The sequence below is a fragment of the Vigna unguiculata genome, chromosome 3 (assembly GCF_037176805.1).
Source record: "Vigna unguiculata cultivar grain cowpea cultivar isolate G323 ecotype 2 chromosome 3, ASM3717680v1, whole genome shotgun sequence".
Taxonomy (NCBI): domain Eukaryota; kingdom Viridiplantae; phylum Streptophyta; class Magnoliopsida; order Fabales; family Fabaceae; genus Vigna; species Vigna unguiculata.
The window spans coordinates 11,078,993-11,103,148 of NC_140794.1; the positions used below are offsets into that span (position 1 = coordinate 11,078,993).

General features: G+C 33.5%; 2 protein-coding genes across 2 annotated transcripts; one reads left to right on the top strand and one right to left on the bottom strand.

Moving 5' to 3' along the window:
- Positions 1 to 833: 833 nt before the first annotated feature.
- On the top strand, positions 834 to 5,845 carry LOC114178551 (branched-chain-amino-acid aminotransferase 2, chloroplastic-like). The gene is made up of 10 exons (XM_028064532.2): positions 834 to 1,166; positions 3,256 to 3,336; positions 3,478 to 3,658; positions 3,781 to 3,957; positions 4,046 to 4,177; positions 4,259 to 4,354; positions 4,682 to 4,798; positions 4,956 to 5,051; positions 5,189 to 5,301; positions 5,508 to 5,845. Exons 2-10 carry the CDS (start codon positions 3,290 to 3,292, stop codon positions 5,620 to 5,622), a joined length of 1,074 nt encoding a protein of 357 aa, XP_027920333.1. The 5' UTR covers positions 834 to 1,166; positions 3,256 to 3,289; the 3' UTR covers positions 5,623 to 5,845.
- Positions 5,846 to 6,242: 397 nt separating this feature from the next.
- Positions 6,243 to 9,516, bottom strand: TBL13 (TRICHOME BIREFRINGENCE-LIKE 13). Its single transcript, XM_028064529.2, has 6 exons — positions 8,991 to 9,516; positions 8,741 to 8,921; positions 7,899 to 8,039; positions 7,336 to 7,456; positions 6,853 to 6,987; positions 6,243 to 6,692 (listed from the first exon to the last, which is right to left on the bottom strand). The coding sequence occupies exons 1-6, from the start codon at positions 9,508 to 9,510 to the stop codon at positions 6,432 to 6,434; spliced, it is 1,359 nt and encodes a 452-aa protein (XP_027920330.1). The 5' UTR covers positions 9,511 to 9,516; the 3' UTR covers positions 6,243 to 6,431.
- Positions 9,517 to 24,156: the final 14,640 nt, after the last annotated feature.

A 24,156-nucleotide genomic window follows, 5' to 3' on the forward strand; every position in this document is an offset into this window, starting at 1 on the left:
TGAAACTATATGTATATTTCATGATGAATCTAATACGAATATTATATATATATATATATATATATATATATATATATATATATATATATATGCATGTGCGCAAATGTCAAGGTTTAAGGTCGTGTGATGTTTAAAATAAACTTAAAAAAATGAGGTATTTTATTTATAATTTATTTTCTGAATTTTTTTATGTAATATTATTTATTAAATTGTCATGATTAAGTTTTTTTTTTATTATTATTGTTTTCACTTATATGTATATTGTTATTATCTTGTTCATTTAAGAGTATACACCACTACTTTTTAATTCATTTTTCTTATCTATTTTTATAAATTTATTTATAGCTCATTCTTTGTGATATAATTGAAACATCAACTCTTTTCTTCTGGATTTTTGAACGACACGACTAATTCAAATTTTCTAGTTGACATATTCATATATTTTCATATGAAACAATACTACAAGAAAATCGGATATTATCTAGGAAAAATAATTTACGAAATATTTTTCGTAGATAATTTTTTTTTTATCTACGAAATATGATCGTAAATAACTTAAATGCTCGTAGGTAACAAATCATTAGATGACATACGAAACTTTCGTAGGAAGCATGACTTAATTTGATGGGAATCTTTTCTACGAAGTATTACTTACGAAACTCAGAGTAGATAACTAATATCATAAAAAAATAAATATAAAAATAATTTAAAAGAAACTTACCTACGGAAATATTTCGGGTGTAAAAATTAAATTATTTTTTATTAAAAACATACCTTTCGTAAGCTGCACACACATATTATGTAATATTATAGGTTTGAAGAAAAATTTTTCTAAAAGTTACAAACACCTACATACCACAATCCTCTCTCGAAACCTCGTCTTTGGCGTTCACTCCACACAAACTCGACTCCGGCGCTCACTCCACACAAACCCGACTCTGACGCTCACTCCAAACCTCCACACAAACTCGACTCTGATGCAGCAATGGAGTAGTAGCACACAACGTAGCAGCTTTCGTCTTCATACCAAGCAATGTAGCAGCAACAAATTTGCGCGTTCGCGGTCCAGCTCCTGCCACACCAAGACGATCACAAAACCCCTTTCACCATCCAAAAATTTGCGCACGGGAAGGAATCAGAAACCCTCGAAGAATTGGGAAAAAATCGTAAGTCGTGGTTTTAGGGTTTAACATTTTGGGATTGATGTTAGTGGCTAAACCATTGTTTCAATCGATTATGTGTTGGTTTATTTAGTTTTTTTTTTTTTTACTATGCTTTTTCCCTTGGCTCTACTGCTCCATTTCACTGCATTCTAGCACCTCATATTTTCGTTTCCCAGGTTGTTAGAGTAGAACATTGTGAAAGAGTTCATGTTAAAGTAGAACATTCAGTCATTTTGATTACTTCCCGTCTCACAAGACTTAGAATATGGGAGGTAGAGCATAGATTGTTTATTTAGAAATTAAGAAAAACTGGTTGGTGTAAGAGAAGTAATGAGTCATAAATAATTGTCTTAAATGAGAGTTTTAAATATTAAATACAATATAAATGAGTTGTTTAGATATGATAGTTTTCTTCAATCCTCCACCTTTTCATGTCACACCATTTTTTATGAACTTGTTAGAGATTTTGGAAAGTCAAACTTATAAAGAGCAATTAAAATGTATAGCTAGATTTGGTTTGTCTGGGAAAGAGTATATGCTGATGTTTAACCACTCTTACCATAATCATGTATGAATTTCAAGCAAGAAGTTATAGCTAGCCATATATGGAGGGTATGAAATATGATGTTATACTTAATTTATCTTAACTTAGCAAGAAAAAAATGATTAGGCAGTGGAGTGATTTAAACTCTTCATGTAGGTCAATGCTTGATCCTTTTTGGCATCTATATCTCCTTTCTTGGTGTGGTGTTTTTTATCGTGAAAGAAAATTGATGTTAGCACAATTTGAAGACATGGTGCAACAAAACCTGCATTAATAAAACAAATTGATCTCCAAGTTAAAAAATAAAATAAAATAATAATCCTGTTTGACCACAAAAATCAAACAAGAATGGTCAAAATAAATTTATTTTAAATAATTCATTAAAACCAAGTCAAATTTGTAAAACTTAATTAAACCAATGAAAAAAGAGGGCAAGTGTTGAATTTTAGTGAAGTTTGAGTAGGTGAATAATGTAGCCGTTGGGAACAAGAAATAAATATTTAATGGCGGCCGAATATAAGGGCATTTTCCACTCTCGTTCGTTTGCGTGTTTAACCTAAATAAATTTCTCCTCTCCAATTTCATTTTCTTTTATCCCAATATCAAGGACCCTACAAAGTCACCAACTTCTTTATTCTCATTATAAAAAGGTAAACAATGCTTTCATCTCTCTCTCACACACATATTTTACACATGCATTGAGAAATCACTTGCTGTAGCCGATCGCTGTTCTTCTGCTCAATTCGGTAATTTAACTCTTCGTTTTTAAATTCTCACATTTTCACTTAACTTTCACGCACCAACAAGAAGCTTTATAAGTTTTAATCAATCTTTCATACTATTATCTTTCGTCTTCCATAGGAAGCAGTTTATAATGTTTTACTATTATATTTGTTGTTATCAAAACAACTCTATTGCCCTTAATAATGATTAGTTTTAGCATACATTTTCTTTCTAGTTTTGTTTTTTAAGTAATCAGATTATTTTAAATCTATACATATATTTAAAGGATTTTTTTTCTCTCTATATATATTTTTTTCAATTAATTTTATCCTTTAAATAATCATTATTTTAAATGAAAATAATTAAATTTAAATTTATTTTAAATAATTAAAATAATCATTTTTTCCTTTTAAAAATCACTATTTATTTGAATTCAGATATTTTTTTAATTAAAGAATTATCTACAGTAAAAAGTAATAGAGAGACATGTGCCTAAGGTTCCAATAGTAGTTTTATTAGTATGGTTAAGCATGCTATTTTCAGGAAAAGAAAAATAATTGCGGAATCAAAATCTAGTGCAGAAGTTTGATACATATCATGTCAAACAAAAAGGATTTGTGACATTTTAATATCAAAATAATTGCGAAAACAAAAACTAGTGAAGTCTTATACAATCATGTCAAACAAAACTAAAGGGGGGGTCTTGATGTAAACTATATTACAACTTCTGGAAAATTGGAGAAGTTATTGCATAAAATATATATATATATACTTCTTTTTTTATCATTGGATACACAACTTCATTGCTTGCATCGACTTTTGCAGTCTCTGCTTTGCAGGAAAACCCCAGTTCACAACTATGACTCTCCATTCTGTTTCAGGGAACTCTGAACCAAATTCAGAAAGGTACAATATAACATAAAATTCTCCATCAGTTCAGAACTAAAAAGTCCAAGACAACTTGCTTTAGACATAAACATTCTTTTTCTCTGTCTTTGTATGATAATATTCCTCATTCTAACCCCTTAACTTTTTTGTTTGAAAAAGCGGTGTTGATGTTGAAAACTGCGCTGACATAAACTGGGATGAGCTTGGATTCAGTCCAGTTCCGACAGATTTCATGTATGTCATGAAATGTGCAAAAGGGGACAACTTTTCTGAAGGATCCCTCGTTCCCTTTGGAAACATAGAGATCAACCCTTTTGCCACGATAATAAACTATGGACAGGTTAAAACAACACTGTACCTGGTTCAATTCATGAGCTTCTATGAATCAATCATACAATGTTTGCACAAATCACAGATGAAATTCTAGCTCAAGCCTCACACATTAGTGTAACTTTTCTTCAGGGAATCTTTGAGGGGCTAAAGGCATATAGAACTGAAGATGGGCACATAAATCTGTTTAGACCAGAAGAGAATGCCCAACGAATGAAGATAGGGGCAGACAGATTCTGCATGCCATCCCCATCCGTTGATCAGTTCGTTAATGCTGTAAAACAGACAGCTCTTGCAAACAAACGTTGGGTAATAATTTCTTCCTATTTATCTCCAAAGTTTAAAGTTTTTGTCTTTTCCATGTAAGAAGTTGAAAAAATCTTCAAATATGAAACAGGTGCCTCCACTAGGGAAAGGGTCATTGTATATCAGGCCATTGCTCATGGGAACAGGAGCTTCTTTAAACCTGGCTCCTGCACCAGAGTACACTCTACTTATTTATTGTGCTCCTGTCACTAACTACCATAAGGCATGTTATAAAGAATCCATTTTACTACAGAGAAAATATTTAATGAAATTTCATATCAAGACAAAATTTCAATTTTGACAGGGTGCACTAAACTTGAAAGTGGAGAGTAAGTTCTATCGAGCAATATCTGGAACCGGTGGAACCGGAGGGATCAAGAGTATTACCAACTATGCCCCTGTAATTATATCAATACCCTTGTACCACTTTTCTCTAATTTTCGTTTTCGTTTTACTTAGTTTTGGAATTGGGGTACTTAACTGCATGTAGAAGAAATCTAATCAACAAAAACTGTTGTGTCTCAAAAGTTTGAACTCTAGAATTTCATCATTCTGCAAAGTTTATTGAATAGTTCAATTTTAGTTAAAGCGGGTCCATTTTTCTTATATATGCTGCTGGTAATACAAGAAATTAATGCACACACAGTAGGTCAGACAAAATCATAGAGCATATTATAATCCCTTAAATGAATTTCGCTCTTCGTTGACTGTGTATATCGCATTGTAGGTTTATGCTGCAGCAACTGCAGCGAAAGCTGATGGATTCTCTGATGTCTTGTTCTTGGACTCAGCAACTGGAAAAAACATAGAAGAGGTTTCTGCATGCAATGTGTTTGTTGTGAAGGTACACCAACAACATTACTTTCATATTCCCGAATAGATTGTTATCATGACACAGAATGAACAACAAACATATTAAGATTGAAGAAAACAACAACATATTAAGATAGCCCAATTTGATCTTTATTTGTACTTCACATTTTCCTTTTCATGTTGTGAAGGGTAATAGTATCTGCACTCCGGAAACAAATGGAGCCATCCTGCCTGGGATCACACGAAAATCCATCATTGAAATTGCCTTGGATTTGGGTTATCAGGTATTAATTTTTAGTAAGCTTTGAAATGCAAAATAAATAGTTCATCTTTATGGAGAATGTTGGATAATGCACCCTATTAATGATTTCGCAATATTTGTTTGGTTGCTAAGAATACGAATACTTGAATTATGTTTCAGGTCATAGAACGTGCCGTATCATTGAAGGAGATGCTAGAGGCTGATGAAGTGTTCTGCACAGGAACTGCAGTTGTTGTCAACTCTGTTTCATCTGTAACCTACAAGGAAACAAGGTAAACTTTTTCGATGCTGATCATTAATGCTCACTAAATTTTATTTGTTGTTTGCACGTGTGAGATTAAAAACAGTGTTAAAAGAATGTTTGATTTTTTCCGTAGGAATTTGGTTATTGGTCCGTTATCTTTCCTAATATTCTTGAAAGTTTCCAACAACTGATGATTATTGTACTAGTGAATTACTGATAATACTGATAATGCAGAGCTGAATACAAAACAGGAGCAGAAACATTGTCCCAAAAACTGCGGAAAACACTAGTTGGAATTCAAACTGGGTCTATTGAAGACACAAGGGGCTGGACAGTTCGAATAGATTGATCAATTTGCACAACATCTCCTATGGCTTGACTCGGATTTTAAGTTGGGTTATCATATTATACTTCCATCTTTTACTCTACGCCTACTCAACACCAGTAAAACTATACTTGGATAGGTATAAGAAAGTTGAAAGATGTACCTATAGAATTTTCCTTTATAAGTTATGCAGATATGCACGAAACTAGCCTCACTTTTATTTTAGTTTTTGCTTTTACGATGTCAATTGAGTTTTTTTTTTTTTTCTTTCCTTCCCCTCTTCCAACACGATGGTGACTGGGATATGTTATTAGGATTTCATATTTTTTTAAACAAAAACATTTTGAAAATAATTCAAAAGAATAACTATCTTGTACCATATAATATAATAACTTCATAAAAATAATTTAAAAAATTCGGTCATACTTCATGTTTTTGTTAGGCTTCTTTTAACTTTGGGAACATTCCAACTAACGGTATTAGTTTTGCTCGCCGTAGTTGCACGTCAATTTGCCTTTTTCTGTGTATTTACGCTTTGAAGTGTGTGTATATATAATCTTAAATCTTAAAAATGGCTTTTCCAGTTTTCTAGAAGCATTCATTAACGCAGAAGACATCTAAACAGAAAATATTGAAGGCATGACTGGACAGTGTATTCATCTCATTGATCCTCAAAAATAACTTTTTGTTACACATAAGAAAAGAAAAAATGCAATATACTAATGATAATAGCATGCCAGCCAACCAAAAGATGAAGAAGTTAAAGACAATCGTTATTAACAATCTCACTCTCTTTTTCTAACAAGTATAGATAAATAACTACTTTCAACTTTCTACCCTTGAAACTTACTATTCAAAAGCTGTATGAACAAATCATTCCAGGTATCTGTAATTCCAGGTAAGCACCAGTGCATGCAATCATCATGTTTTTTCCCTCCAGCTGAAGCAGGGTGTGCATCAGCCCTGAACTCACTCATGTGAGTGATGTCCAAAATAATGAAATCAGAGCCCTTGAGAGCCTTATAGAGGTGATCATTCACCAGTCGAGTCTCCACATTTGTCCCGTTATTCTTCACGGAGAAAAGTTCTTCTACCTAAAAGAGCAGCAGCAAAACTTCCAAGGTCATCTTACTAGTAATAATTTTGCATGAAATTATCACACTGGCAAGAAGAACAACATCACACTTATGTCACTTGTTGGATTACTGTTCTAGTAAAAACATGCTTAAAAAGATAATTGACTAAATCAACCACCTGCTCTATCGACAAAGGTCTATCCCTTAGACAGGAACCACCCTGATCCCAATCTCCTCCTTCAAAGTGTCTGGGTGATTGAGTACGAAAAAATTTGACTGCACCTGGCCGTGCATTTTTCTCCACATACTTGATCTGCAAACAAACCACTTTCGTGTTAAAATATGCTGATCAATCACATACCCACTTAAACTAGGTGTAATTTCTCGTAAGTGGATTGGTGAAAGTATTAGGGATCAGACCAATATAGAAAATCTTCTAAAAGCATCTTAATCATGATCAGTTTGACAACTCAATCCTTAATACTTCGTCCATATTATGAAACTCAGACCCATAGATTGATGGGAAAAAGCATTATGTTATGAGTTCAGAATGTACATAATTGTTTCATACTTATTATCAGTTAGAGCCATAAATTACAAAAGTTCCTATTTCCTACCACTGCCACTACCATTATAGAGTAATAGAAAGTAAAGACATTACCATGTGCTCCAAAACCATATCTAGGCCTTGATCTGGACGTAATGGAGGGATTACCGGCTCGCCATTCTTGAAGAAAAGCATTGGGGACTTCCCAGGGTCAAATTTTGAAGGGGCCCACCACCTGTTTACACAAACCAGATAAAAAGTTAATATCCTCTCGTATACTTCCAAAGAACAGTAATAGCATCAGCTTATACAAATGAAAGTGAGGAGTAAGCAGTAAAAAACATAAAACTCAAAAGGCATTCTTCAATTGTTGAATTACCAGCGACAACTACGGAATCAGCTCAACCCAAACAAAAGAAAATAACAACCAAGCAGATACATTGCTTAAAAGAAACCAGATAAAAGTCATGGGCACTGATGAAACCAGATAATAAAACTGACACGGATACAGCACACACAAGAAGACATTCCAATGTAACAAGACAAAATCATAGACAAAAACATACTTCGCTCACACTCATTATTTTCAAATATCAAATAACGAATGGGAAAGCAGCTACAAATTGCAATATATGGCCCATTTACAGAAAGAGACTATAGAAACAGTCTAGTATTACCAGTGTCCCGTGTTAAAAATTAAAATATCGTGGAAACTCAAAGCCTTTGCCCACGTGCTGTCTGGAACATCAACATCAACTCTATATCCGTCTCTGAATCCAAGAGTTTCTAATGCACCACCTTTATCACTAGCGGACCAGCTGCATCAAACAGAAGAACAACATCAATAATAGTTAACAATGTTCAACAACTAGAACCATATAAGGTGAATTCAGAAGTGTTTTTTAACAACTTATTTGAATTTATCTTATGAACATCATGAAAATGTTCATGTGTTCATTTTAGCTTGTTTCAATAATCTCTTCAGACTAACTAGCGAAGACAACTTATATATGAAAATAATTTAACTCCATTTTGTCTTCAATTAAAAAAAAAAAATTAACAGTCTACAATGGTCTTTTGTTACGAATAATGAAAGCAATGAGGTTAGAACCTAAGATAGCGGGGACATCTCCCCTGGGCTAGGAGCAAACCATCCGAACAAAGTTAACATCAGACTCAACCCAAAACAACCTTAAAGCATCATGTTTGGAGATTTTTCTCACTTATATGTTTCTCAACTTTTCAATTTCTACCTAATGTGAAACACTTAACATTTACAGTCGAACACTTGACACTAATTATATAACAGGACACAAGATAACATAAACAATACATCTGAAAAAATAGTAACAAATTGAAAATCCTAGAATCTGTACATAAACATTTATACATCACATGAAGACTGTGCAATCCATGTCCATGGCCTAATACACAAGACCTTTTGAAACAAGACCCAGCAGAAAACAGGCGTGGAAAACAGGAGAGGAGATAGTAGTGAATGAGAAAAACGCAAGCTTACCTACCATAACGAGCGAGAAGATTGGTACGGTGATAGGCGATGGTGAGATTGTAAGCGAGGAAGGTGAATCCGCGGTCAGCCCCAGCGGGGCGCCACTTCTTGACTTGTCCCTCGGAGGCACTCTTGAGAGCGCAGAAGAGAGACACAAACATGTTCCTGTTGAGCGAGTCCCCGACAAACCCTGCACTGCTGAACACCCATTATTGACAACCCCAAACAAAAAGAAGAGAGAGAAGGTGAGAAAGAGTACCAATGGCGGTGTGTGTGTGAGCGCGGAGGAAGTTAAGGGGATGGAATTGGGGGAGATCGCAGTGGCGGGGCTGCCAGCGCCAGGTGGGGAGAAGAGCGGCGTTGGATTTGTTGGCCGAGAGGCAGTTCCAGCCCTTGAAGATCTCCTTGCAGGTGTGGTCGTAGGTTGGAATTCTGGGAGGATGAGTGATCCATTTTCCGTCGGAGAAATTGCAGGAAGCTAGGGTGTGTTTGTGGAAGGTGGGAAGAGAGTTGGTTATGGAAGGGGAGGAAGTGGTTCTGAACTGGGAGAGAAGGAGGAAGATGGAAGTGAAGCAGAGAAGAGAGAGAAGAGGAAAGAGAGGAACTTTCTTCTTGGGGCTCTGCGAGTAAGCTTCTCTTGTGGCCATTCCCATGCCAGATGAGTTAACCTCGTTCATCCTTCTGCATCTCTCGCTTTTTCTTCTTTCTTCTCTCCAACTTTTGCACTTGTTTAATTTCCTTCCCACACTTCTTCTTTCGTAATCCTGTTTTTTGCGCATACACTTCTACACATTCTCATGAACCAAACTTATGTATCCACAAGACATTATTAAATTTTAGGTTTACCTAAATTTTAATTACAACATATTTTTAATTCAATTCTTTGTTAAAATTTATTTTATTGAGTATTTATTTGTATGAGTATTCTATCATTTAATCTTTAACTTAATGACATAATATAATTGTATGTTTCTTTTTTTTTCTTTAATATTCTTTTTACTTATTGTTTAAATCACTTTTTCAAGTAAAAACAAATTGATAATCAAATTAAAAAAATTGAAAAAAAAATACTCATAATTAGATTTTCAGGTGAGATCTTAAAATAAGTTTAATATAGAAAACAGTGTGATACCTGAATATTAAAGTTAGTTATTTTTTGTAGTTGCAATAATATATATATATCAAAATACAAGCAAAAAAAATTAAACGTCTAGGATATAAATATTTAGTAAATTTACTTGAAGTTAACATTTGATTCATGATTAAAATCACCTTGATATACATGGTGGTTTTCACATATAATCAACACAATTCTTTACACATAATTACTTAAGTATTATGCAAAGATCTGGATTAATTTTTCATCACATGGTACATTTATCTAAATCATCAATGAAGTATAAATATTTTATTTTGGTAATAGTTTCAGTGTCCAATATTTACATCATAGGTATACACAATGTATAACTAGTATTTACATTATATGCATGCACAACAATATAACTTGCCTAAAAAATATTACTCAACAACTATAGCTCATTCCATAACTTCGTAAATTTTCACTACAAAAATTAATTAAAATCCTATAATATAACATCTATAAACATATTTATATAAATGTTGGAACAAATGAAACCCTTATACAACATAACTATTTAAAACATAGGAATAAATTATAAAAGTTAAGTTTTTTTTTAAGAATCTATTAAGTTTTCAATTGAGAGAGTCGAGAATTTGAGAAAAAACGGAATTGACTACATGTTCTTCTTCTAATATGAAATGTTTATTGTTTTCTAGACCCACTACGAGGATTTTGGAAGATGATTGATCATGCAAACTTTTATATTTATATCCTTTACATTTAACTTATAGTAGCTATCAGTTTCCAAATAATTATATTTATATAAATTTACTAGGATAAAACTTGTCATTTCAATATTTTAAGATTGATTATAAGAATTTTCTTTTATCATACTTATTTTCATGCATTTAAATTAATCATTCATATTCATTTTCCTTTTTTAAGTTATTGAAGTTTCAAAAGTTTCTTCTTATAAAAGGACACAAATGTAGTGTGTATGCATAACTTTAAGTCCTCCAAAGAGACCATATAAAGCCTCTTGTTTTCTAATGTCCATAGGAGTTGTTTCATCCAATCATGACATAGTACTCAAAATCTAAGGAAGTTAATTTGATGTGTTGGTCATAGTGTATATCATATATGCACTAACAATTTAATCTACTTTAGTATACTTTTCCAAATATATAGTTGCATATGATTTTGGGATCTTAGAGTTTGGCTTGTTCACTTTGTAAGCATAAGACCTGCAGAAAATAAGATTAAATCTCTAATCAAGAGAAATAGTTGGATTGGTTCTTTGAAATCGTTTTAGCTATCAATATATTCTTTTGAAAATATGTCTTCAAACATTTGAGGGAGAGGGAGAGGATGAGTTTGGGTGAATTTGAAAGTGAATGGTGTGTTGTTTTTTTAAGAGATTTAAAGGTGATTAGGAGTGAATTTAGTAGTAAAGTTTGTGAGAGTTATGCAAAACTAATTAAGGATCTTTAAGAGTTATGATTCTCACTCGATAAAACATAATAGAGCACTATCCATGGGAGATCCTATGAATATGCGTTCTTCAAATTTGTAATCTTGTGTGCTCTTCAATCACCGTTTCCCAATCTATCTCTTTGTCTTTCTTTCTCTTCTCACACGTTCTTGATGGGTTACTGTGAAAAGAACCTTATGGCCAGAGACAGAACCCCAATTCCTTTTTATAAACCAACGTTCATCAAGTTGGTTTTTTATTTTATCTTTATCCTTATTTTATTTTATTATCACTTTCCATAATAATAACCAATAAGTCTTTATATTTTTATTAAATCACAATTAGGCCCATCATAATATTTCAAATGAGTCACTAATAGAATTAATTCGTCAATTAATTCTAACATTCTCCCACTTGACTCATATGATGTCATAACATTATGTGATTTAATACATAAACATAATGCGCAATAAAAGACCTTGCATAAATTGGTTCCATCATTATTCATAATTAAAGATACAGAAATAATAAGAGTCATGACGGTCACACATCATTTGATCGACATGATCCCTTCCATGTACTACTATATCATCCATTTCTCCTTAATATGACCTTAAAAATGAGAAGTCAATAATGGGTTCAAACATAATGTCATTTTAGTAAGCAATAACATAACATAATTTGTTTTCTTCATCATAATTTGCATGCATAAACATAAAGAAGAAAATACAAATTTCAGAAATTTATACATCAGGGAGCTCAGAGTGTCACATAAACATTCAAAACATTAACATTCAACATTCACTAGTAGACATAATGCCCATATTCTTTACATGACCATCATACAATTTCAGCGGTAACCCTTTTGTTAAAGAGTCAGCAATCATAAGATTTGTGCTAATATGTTCTATTGACACTTTACGTTTTTGAACTTCTTCTTTAACAGCAAAGTATTTCAACTCCATATGTTTAGCACCTTTAGAATACTTGTGGTTTTTAGAAAAGAAGACTGTTGTAGAATTATCACAATAAATTTTCAGCGGCTTGGAAATACTGTCGACTACTCCAAGTCCTGAAATAAAGTTCCGCAACCAATTAGCTTGAATTGTGGCCTCAAAGCATGCCACAAATTCAGCTTCCATGGTGGATGCAACAATGACAGACTGTTTCGCACTTTTCCATGAAATCACACCTCCGGCTAAAAGATACACATAACCAAATGTAGACTTTCTTGTATCCACACAGCCAGCAAAGTCTGAATCTGTATAACCTATCACCTCAAGATAATCAGATTTTCTATAAGTAAGCATGTGATTCTTTGTTCCTTGTAGGTATCTTAAAACTTTCTTTGCAGCTTTCCAATGCTCCAGACCTGGATTACTTTGGTATCTACAAGCATACCAACTGCAAAGCTAATATCTGGTCTCGTACAGGTTTGAGCATACATCAAACTCCCAACAACATATGCATAAGGGATATTTTCCATCTGTTTCCGTTCCAAATCATTCTTTGGACATTGCATGAGACTAAACTTGTCTCATTTCTGTATTGGAACATGAGATGCTGAACATTTTTCCATTCTGAATCTCTCTAAAACTTTATTAATATATGCATTCTGAGACAAACCTAATAGTCCTTGTGATCTGTCACGGAATATTTCTATTCCTATCACATAGTATGCCTCACCCATATCTTTCATTTCAAAGTTATTAGAGAGAAATCTCTTAGTCTCACTTAATAGACCAAGATCATTAGTCGCAAGCAAGATATCATAAACATACAGAATTAGAAATATAAACTTACTCCCACTGACCTTCAGATATATACACCGATCAATGGTGTTTTCCTTAAATCCAAAGGACACAATAGTATCATTGAACTTAAGATACCATTGCCGAGAAGCTTGTTTAAGTCCATATATCGATCTCTTAAGTTTACACACCATGTGCTCCTTTCCTTCTTCAGCGAACCCCCCCGGTTGGTCCATATAGACATCCTCTTCTAAATCCCCATTCAGAAAAGCAGTTTTAACATTCATTTGATGTAACTCAAGATCATAATGAGCTACTAATGTCATGATAATTCTAAAAGAATCTTTCTTAGAAACAGGCGAAAATGTTTCCTTATAGTTAATGTCATCCTTCTGAGTAAAACCTTTAGCAACAAGACAGGCCTTGTAACGTTCAATATTGCCTTGAGAGTCACGCTTAGTCTTAAAAACCCATTTACACCCAACTCTCTTGCATGCTACTGGCAATTCCACAAGGTCCCATACATCATTATGTGCCATTGATTTAAGCTAATCTTTCATGGCATCTGACCACTTATCAGAATTATCACCATTAATGGCTTCTGAAAAAGAAATTGGATCATTATCAATACTTAAGTCATTTTCTGACTCTTGTAGATAAACCACATAGTTATTCGAAATTGCAGACTTTCTATCTCTTGTGGTTGTTCTACTATTGGTTCATTGTTAACCTCGGGATCATTAATTTGTTGTTCTTCTTGATTGTTGTGAGTTTCTACAACATGTGGAACAACAACTCTTGATAAAGAAGTACTAGTTATAGGAACTTGTACTCTAACTTCCTTAATCTCCACATTTCGTGAAGTTTCACTCCCACTGATTTCACCATTTTCAATGAACCGAGCATTTTCAGTTTCAATGATTCTTGTACTATGGGTAGGACAGTAAAACATATACCCTTTTGATTTTTCTGGATAACCAATGAAAAATCCACTGATTGTTCTTTCTTCTAGTTTCTTTTCTTGCGGATTGTATATTCTTACTTCTGCCTGATAACCCCAAACATGCAGGTGTCTCAAACTGGGTTTCCTATTCGTCCATAACTCAAAAGGAGTCTTTTGAACAGCTTTACTAGGAACCCTGTTCAACAAATACATGGCAGTCTTTAAAGCATACATCCACAATGATACAGGTAAACATAAATTACTTAACATACTCCTAACCATATCCATTAAGGTTCGATTACGCCTTTCTGATACACCATTTTGTTGTGGTGTGCCTGGCATTGTGTATTGAGCACAAATACCACGTTTCTCAAGGAACTTAGCGAATGGACCAGGGTGTTGTCCACTTTCATCATATCTTCCATAATACTCACCACCTCTATCAGACCTTACGATTTTCACCTTTCTGTCTACTTGCCTTTCCACTTCATTTATATAAACTTCCAAGGCATTTACTGACTGAGATTTCTCATGCAGTAGATAGACATGTCCATAACGCGAAAAATCATCAATAAAGGTGATGAAGTACTTCTCTTTATTGAAAGAATTTACATCAAACGGACCACATATATCGGTGTGTATGATTTCAAGAAGTTGAGTGTTTCTCGTGGCTCCTTTCTTTGTGTGTTTAGTTTGTTTGCCTTTAATACAATCCACACACACATTCAGATCAGTAAAATCTAAATCCGGAAGGATTTCATTCTTTACTAATCTTTGCATTCTTTCTTTGGAAATATGTCCCAAACGTTTATGCCACAAGTAAGCAGATCGTTCATCCACTAAACTACGTTTAGTGCCAACATTGTGATGCAAAGTCATAAGAGTGTCAGCATATAAATTATCCAAATTCAATTTATATAAACCATCATAAAGTGTACCAGATCCAATCATAAAAGTACGCTTAAACAAACTGAAACAACCATTCCCAAACTTAAAAGAATATCCAGCAATATCAAGCTTAGACAAAGAAATTAAATTCCTAATGATACTAGGTACATAAAAAGTATCCATAAGGTCTAAGTGATATCTAGTGTCAAGGATTAGACGATAAGTCCCGACCGCTTCCACTGGAACTTTCTCTTTATTGCCCATGAAGACAAACTTCTCATTTGGATTTATGGTTCGGGTTGTAAGAAATCCCTCATCACATTAGAACATGAGTCGTACATCCAGAATCAATCCACCACGTATTATGGGGAACTTCAGTTAAGTTTGATTCAAAATATACGTAAGCATTATGCTCACCTTTCTTTTCTAACCAAGCCTTACGCTTTATGCAGTCCTTCTAGAAATGTCCAGACTTCCCGCAGAAATGACATTTGTCATTTTTCTTCTAGATTTTGGTTGAGGACTCGTCAATCTTCAGTGGTCCTTTACCCTTTCCATGTTTCTTAACAACTTTCTTTCCAACAACTCCTTGATTCTTCACATATTGAATAGAGTGGCTTCCTAAGTTCTTTAGTCGGGTCTCCTCCTGAACTAGCATACTGTATAATTCATGCACATTCCACTTGTCTTTCATGGTGTTGTAGTTCATCTGGAATGGACCATACTCAGACGGTAATGAGTTCAAAATGAACTGCACGAAAAAACCTTCATCCACTGCCATTCCTAAAGACTTAAGTCTTGTTGCGATATTTGTCATCTCGATCACATGCTCATGCATAGTACGCGAACCGTCAAACTTCATAGTGGTCAACGTACTCATCAGTGTTCCAGCGAGAGACTTATCAGCAATTTTGGAGCGCTCTTCCACAAATTTCATAAATTCTTGTGCGTCATCAGTTTTGGGAAGAGCTGACTTTATATTGCTTGCTATGCTCATTCTCATAAATATTAAGCTAAGTCTGTTTGATCTTGCCCAAGCTTTGTAATGGGCTTTCTCTTCATTGCTACTACCATCCGTGATAACAGCCGACTTTTCAACTAGAAGAGCTAGATAAAGATCCAACACACCTAAGTGAATTTGGACTTGCTCACTCCAGTTAGGGAAATTCAACCCATTAAAGATTGGAACAGACGAAGCATGCGAGTGTAAAGATACCGGAACAGAGACTGCAATTAACACATGCCTAACATCAATGCTTTGAGTCATAAAACTGAACATAAAAACAGATTCATATATAAACAATCATTTTATGCATACTAATGTTCTCCTTTGGGAGATCCAATAATATACAAACATAAGCATAATGATGCTAATCATATTATAACATTATTGATAATTAAAATATGCAACAACTAGAATCACCTACTACATTTGGGTATATAAATAAAACTAGTGACGCATACAAAATTATCTACAATCATGTTCATTAATTATGAGAACAATTAATCAACCTTTGGGCGATCCTTAAATGCCTTATAATTAATGAATTTTAATTAACCCATAAATTTAATTATTCATAATTTAGCATTCATACTATGGGTAATTAAAATAAAAAACATTAATAATTTGAAATCATATAAACTTTAAAATTTTGACCACTTTGGTGACTAACAAAATTTATCATACTTAATTTCAAATAAATAAATACACATACATTTAATTGCTATAAACTTTATATAGCATTCTCATTAATTTTAATTTAACAATAACAAACATAAATATTATTGCAAATAAAATAAAATTATTAACTATTTATATAAATAATATAATTAATATTATTTATATAAATAAAATAATTAAAATAAATATTATTGCAACTTAACTGATGCACGATGCACGCATTGGCAGTTCATTCCATTCACGTTCACACATTACCCATTCTCACATTTCATTCCAAATTAAAATTAATCAACTCTCATACTACAAAGGTAACAGTAACTGCTTTTAATTTCATTCAATGCCAATTAAAATACAATCACGCATCATGACCTGTTCACTGATTCAGATTCAGATTTCACGCATATATTCATGTATTGTTCATTCATATTCAATAATCCTTCAAAGTTTAATCAGGATTCATACAAATTGGAAACAAACATCATAAAAGGAGAAACATCACATAATAGGAGAATCATAAATCCTACAACATAAGCTCTGATACAACATGTAAAACTAATTAAGGATCTTTAAGAGTTATGATTCTCACTCGATAAAACATAATAGAGCACTAACCTTTCTCTTCTCACACGTTCTTGATGGGTTACTGTGAAAAGAACCTTATGGCCAGAGACAGAACCCCAATTCCTTTTTATAAACCAACGTCCATCAAGTTGGTTTTTTATTTTATCTTTATCTTTATTTTATTTTATTATCACTTCCCATAATAATAACCAATAAGTCTTTATATTTTTATTAAATCACAATTGGGCCCATCATAATATTTCAAATGAGTCACTAATAGAATTAATTCGTCAATTAATTCTAACAAGTTAGTGAGTGATTTGATTGATATGATAGATTAAAAAAAAATTAATATATTTAAAAGAGAGTTTACCATTTTGCCCTTATGTAAAAAATAGTATAAATTTGTTTTTGTAGCTTTACTGTCCTTTGTTTTGTTATTGTTGGTAATGGTGTCCAGGTTGTATATTCTTGCTGATTTAAAATCGTAATTGGCTTACATTTTTTCTTTTCAATGAAGCTAATCAGGAATGGAGACATTGATGTTGCATTTGGTAAATTGCGGGAATGGTATCCATAAATTGTTGAGGTGGGCTCTCTCAGATTATAATACTTGTCTCGGTCACTTTTTTCTGAGAGAATCTCACTAGCCGTTGAACCTGCACTGTACATGCAAAACACGTGAATAATTTTTTATCAGGGTAAACGCGTCTTTTATCACCACTCTCCTTCAAATCTCTGGTTCATAAGCGTGATGCCAAAATGGATGGATCCTTCAAATCCTTTCGGAAACCCGCCTGCAAATCATGCCAATCAAACAAGATTTATCACTGCTGATCCATCTTTCCATTTACGTTGCAACAGGAAATACATTGAAGCGAACACAACCTTAATGAAAAGAGTAAGTTTTCTTTTAATTTAAAGAAACTAAGGATTCAATCAACCAGTACTAAACAAAACATTGAATACGAATAGTCCTTGTCAAGTGTTTTTGAATATATTCTTAGAAAATAATAACATAATAATTTTTAGATTGAGTATTCTAAAAGGTATTTCTAAACTATAAATACTTTATAATTTATAAAATACATATTCTAAAAGATAAAAAAAAATTAAATATTTCAAAAAATATTTTAAAATATAATTGTTTGTTTAGTATTTCTAAATATAATTGAATTTTGCATTCTAGGATTTTTTTTGTATAAGGGTAAAGTGGGGATTTTAAATTTTATAGGGCGCAGAAAGAAAAGAAAAAGGAGATGGAGGAAGAAACAATGGAGATTGAGATCAAAATTATACGAATATTTTTTTTTGGAGAATTTCTTCCTTGTAAGATTTCTTGTGCACCTCCAAAAGTTTTTTAAAATCCAAAACTATCCTTTAATCATGTGAGAAGATACGGAGATCACACTCCCAAATTTACTTTAGGATATCGACTTCCGTTAAAGAAACTTTTAAAAGTCGACTTTCGGATGTCAAAAAGAATATATCGAAAGTTGACTTTCAGAAATAAATAAATATATATATATATATTTGTTTTTATTTTTTTCAAATTTTAACTTTATTTTTTAATTATATTAAAATTTTATTTTTATTATATTTTTTAACAAATTATATTAAAGTAAATTTTGAATTTAAAAATATAAAAGTATATAATAAAAAATTGAAATTTTAAATAGGATTAAAAAAATTCAAATAAAATAGAGAATAATAGATATATTAATTATAGTAATAAAATATTTATAAAAAAATTTATATAAAAAAATTTTAAAAATCATTTAAATTAAAATAATAAAACTTTAAATTAAAAAAAAGAATATATATATATATATATATATATTCGTTTTTTTTCTTAGATTTGAAGTTTGCTTTTTTAATTATATTTAATTATATAAGTTTTAAAAATTAATAAAATTAAGAAATCAAATAAATTAAAAGAATAATTAAATTTTAAATTAAAAAATTTGTTTTAGAATTTTTTATTTTAATTAAAGTTTAATTTTTTTGACTTTAATTATTTTTCTATAACATATTTTACTTATTTTTCATTTTTTAAAGTAATTTTTGTTTTAAATTTATATATTTTAGAATTTTTAATATTTTTAATATGTATTTTAGAAATAAAATAAAATCTTAAATATTTATATTTATAAATATAATTATTTTATAATGTATTGAAAATAAACAAACTTAAATGTAATTAAACCTTAAATTTAAGAAAAAAAATAAAGGTTTAATTAATCGTAAGGTACCCAGTTTGGTACTAGTGTGTCAAATTGGTACCCGCTTTTTAAAAAGTATCAATTGCGTACCCAAATAGGTTTATGTGCATCAATTGGGTCCATATCGTTAAATTGTGAGAAACGGCGTTAAAAATGAGATGATGTGGCATTTGTGAACGGATACGTGTCAATTTAAAAAGCAGTTGTGGCTGAAAAAATTATTGTACAGTGACGTGGTGTGGTCTATTTATAAATCAGATTGTGTTGTGCCCTAATTGTAGAATTGGGTTTTCGCTATCTTTGTGGTGGGGTTCTTCCTCTGCAGTTCTTCCTCTGCTCTTCTTTCTTCAATCATTTTGGTCTTCGTTCTTGATTGGAAGAGGTAATTTTTGGTCAATCGGCAATGTCTCGCAATGAAGGTTGTTCGTGCTCTTCGTGGGGTTCACAGAAGCAAAGTGTGTCCTCCACTGGTGGTTCGTATAGGGTGTTGGGTGAATGTCCTCTTTGCTTTTGTGGGGAGAACGCTGTGTTGAGAGTCGCTAAAACAGTCAGGAATGCCAGCAAACAATTTTGGGGGTGTCCTAAATATAAGGTCGGAGTAGATGTTTGATTTTAATTTAATTTTGATTGAATCTTTATTAATTTTTTTGATGTTCTCTGTTTTTGATTAATGTTCTATTCTTTGTTCTTGCAAACAGCGGAGTGGTGGGAATGAGGTATTTAAAGGGTGCAATTACTTCAAATGGCTAAATGAAGATAATGAAGATGAAAAAGATGCTACCATTGGGAGACAAAGGAGAAAGATTTACACTCTGAAAAAAGCAGTTGCGACTTCTGATAGATGGGTTAAAATTTTAAGTGTAATAATAATGTTTTTGCTTTTCGTTAATGTAATTTTAGTTTGTAAGTTAGTACAAAAGAGTTGTTGAACTGTTGTTAGATTGACTGCTTCAGTAAGTATCAGTGTAATGTTGTAATGAATTCTTAATGAAGGAATGACAAGTTTGAGTGACCTGACTGTGTTCTATTTATTCGCATTTAACATGATTTGATAATGAAGAGAATCTGGAGATGAGAAAGCAAATAATATTAAAGTGGTTCATAATTACATTTCAGTACATAATATTATTCTTCAAAAGACCTGAATTTGTAAATAACAGCACTTAGCAAGCTGTTTCCAAAATAACACTACCACATTCTAAGATAACAGCATTGAGTTTGTCAACAAAAAGCAATTACATATTGATTTTCCAAAATAATTTTGGGTTGGCTGATTTGTTGGTGCTGGCATAACTGGTTCAGATGCAGTAATATGACTTTGCTGACCACCACTGATATCAGTTGCCTGAGTTGGCTGATTTGCCTGTGTTTGTTCAGCAGTTGTTGTTCCTTCTTGTGTAACTGTTGGAGTTGGTTGCTGCTCTGGTGGAGGTGCCTGCGGACAAGTATTTCTTTTGTGTCCAAGTGATCTACAAATGGCACATCTTTTACGGGTTCCACCTTGCCTGACTTGGGTATCATCCTTCCTCAGCTCCTAGGATTCCAGCCTTCGTTTCTTTTTTGGTCTTCTAGGCAGAACTCTTTTAGTAGGAGGTAACACATCAGCATAAGATGTCATCTCCCACAGATGAGGTCCATTAACAGGATATATCAGGGACAAATAGGTCTCCTCGTATGTTGACTTTAGAAACTAGTGTGGGAGGTAATCCTCTGCATTCAAATTCAGAAATCGGATGGCAGTGATTGCGTGACAGCAGGGAATTGATGTTATTGCCCACTTCTTGCAGCTACACTCCTGTTTATCTAAATCCACCACATATTTCTCCCCAATCATAGCAGTATGGCTGGCCTCAAATAGTTGTTGTCCAGACCAGCTGTAATGAATATAAGATATAATTAAATAACAGGCACAAGACATTCAGATTTAATGAAACATTATTACAATTAGGTGCGTCAAATACATTTACCTTGGTAACCAATATTTGTTCTTTTGTGCTTCCTTGTCCAGTCTGTCTTGAATTTTTGGGCAAATAGAACCATGAAAGGCATTTACCTTCTTTCTATTGGAAGCCCATCTCTGCATGAGATACATTCGAATTTCTTCCATCATGGTTATGATGGGTTTACTCCTGGAATCTACTATAGTGCTATTGAAACCCTCATACATGTTGTTCACAACAGTGTCAGACGCAGGTCTTGATGTAAATCTGGACCTGGACCAGAATCTGATTGCAGGGAAAAAACCATTTTAATTTGAAATCAGTTTAAATCCAAAACAATATTTAAAAACAATATTTAAAAACATGCCTTGGGGGAATCTGTATCAGATGTTTAAAAGCATCAACATTCAACTCTTTAATCTCCCTCATCACAGCCTCCAATGCTTGTGGGTGTGTGGCATATGTTGCTTTCCAGAGTAGTCTCTTCAGATTTTTTTTCCAGGGAATTTTTTGCGGAAGTTGGCGTATATATGACGTACACAGAATCTTTGGTCCACACCAGGCAACAGTTCTTGCAATGCTGGAAGCAGTCCTTACAATTTTTAGAGCATAACAATTGATTGGTCAAATTTTTAAGAATCACAATTAAACATCAAATAGCACATGGATATAGTTACTTACTTTTTGTTGGTCTGACATGAAAGTGATTTTAGAACAGATTTCAGCTCCTCCTAGGTCTTCTATCATCAAATCAAGAAACCATGTCCATGTTTCCTTGTTCTCTACTTCTACCACAGCGTATGCCAATGGAAGCATTTGGTCATTTTCATCTCTGCCCACAACTGTTAACAGTTCTTCCCCATATTTTCCCTTCAAAAAACAACCATCTACACCAATAATAGGCCTACAACAGAAGAAGCTATCTTTACAAGCCTTGAGGCATACATATAGTCGTTTGAAAATAGGATTGCCCTCATTCTCATCAACATGGACTTTGATAGTGAAACCTGGATTTGACCTTAACAACTCATGTGCATAGTCATAAACACGTTTATATTGTTCTTGGAATGACCCATCAATGTTCTTGTATGCCATAGTCTTAGCCCTAAAGGCCATTGATCTTGAAACACCAATGTTCCATTTTCTCCCAATTTTGTTTTTCAAATCAGTCAACTTCATATTTGGGTTCTCTCTTAGTGATTTTTCTAGCCTCCCACTTAACCACTTTGAAGTCATCAAACGCACATTGAATTCCCTACTACATGTGTGATTGTTGATAATTCTCCTTAACTGCCATGTACTTTGTGGTGCTTTATAAGCACAATATGCATACCACTTGCATTTACCCTTCACACCCAAACACTTCACACAAATTCTCCTTTTGTCATTTCTAAAAATTTTTAACTTTCTGCCACTTTGGACACCATAAGTTCTAATAGCCTCAGTGAATTCTTCCTTCTCAGTAAAGTACGTCCCAACTTTCCAATTATAGTCTTCCATACTTTTGGGCATGGAGAGTATCCCAAAGTTACCATACCTATCTTTATCATCATCACTTGCATCACTATTTCCATAACTATCTAAAGTCTCGGACTCCCATTCCCTATCAGACAACCCCCTGTCAAACACATTTTCACCCTTTGGGTTTGTTCTAGACAAACCACTTCCTCCTTGAATAGTAACATCAAACAGATCATCCTCCAATTCCTCGGTTTCAATTCTAACATCAAACAACTCATCCTCACCCATTACTTCCTCTTCAGAATCAGTCCAACTCCTCACTTCATAATCATCATCACCCTCATAGTCTGTTTCCTCACCCTCTACAGCATGTTCTTCATCATGCTCAACCTCCACTTCACCCTCATTCTCACCTACACCACCCACTTCAGCAGGTTGGTCATCATGCTCAACCTCCACTTCACCCTCATTCTCACCTGCACCACCCACTTCAGCAGGTTGTTCATCATGCTCAACCTCCAGTTCACCCTCACCTTTATCTACAGGAGCTTCACCAACTTCCACCCCAACATGTTGTTCATCAACTGCAGCCTCCATATCACCCTCACCTTCACCTGCAGCTTCCACCTCAACTGCAGCTTCCACCTCAACCCCACCCACCATAGTAGGTTCTGCATCACCCCGAGTCTCCACCTCAACTACAGCTTCCACCTCAACCCCACCCACCACACCAACTTCTGCCTCAGTCCCACCCTCTATCATATGTACTAATACAGGCTCATAGACGAAGTGCACCACATATAGGTGCACTTGACCATTTAGTGTGGCGATGTTCACCATGTGACATGCACCTCTATCATCGCTCAGTAATTCCAGTCTTCCATCCAATACAACACCTCCACCTACTGAATACCACAATTCTTTGACATTCACGTATCCCATTTCCCTCAAAATGGATATTATCTCAAAGTAACTCCATCTGTCTGGGTCACATGACAAAATACTACTCTCTCCAATGTATTTCAGTGACCCATCATTAACAAACCTTCCCCCATGGTGAAAAACAACTTCGAAATTTTCTTCCATATGAAGTATTATATTCCTATCTATATATCCCTGTCACATATGAAAATGCCCAAACAATCAAAAAGAAATTACAAACCATACCATCCAACACACAAAGACATCGACAAAATGAACAAAGGGGGACCACACAGTAACGCAACACCGTCACCGCAATACAAATTACAACAACACAAGAATAAAAGCACACAAAACAATAAATACATTTGACAGAACCCCAAAAATTACCACAATGTCAGACAAAACTAAAAACCCTAAATGGCAGTGAATGCCTGCGCGAGTGAATGGCAGGAACACATACCTTTCTTCCACCGCTAAACCCATGTCGCTGTCAAGGATGCTT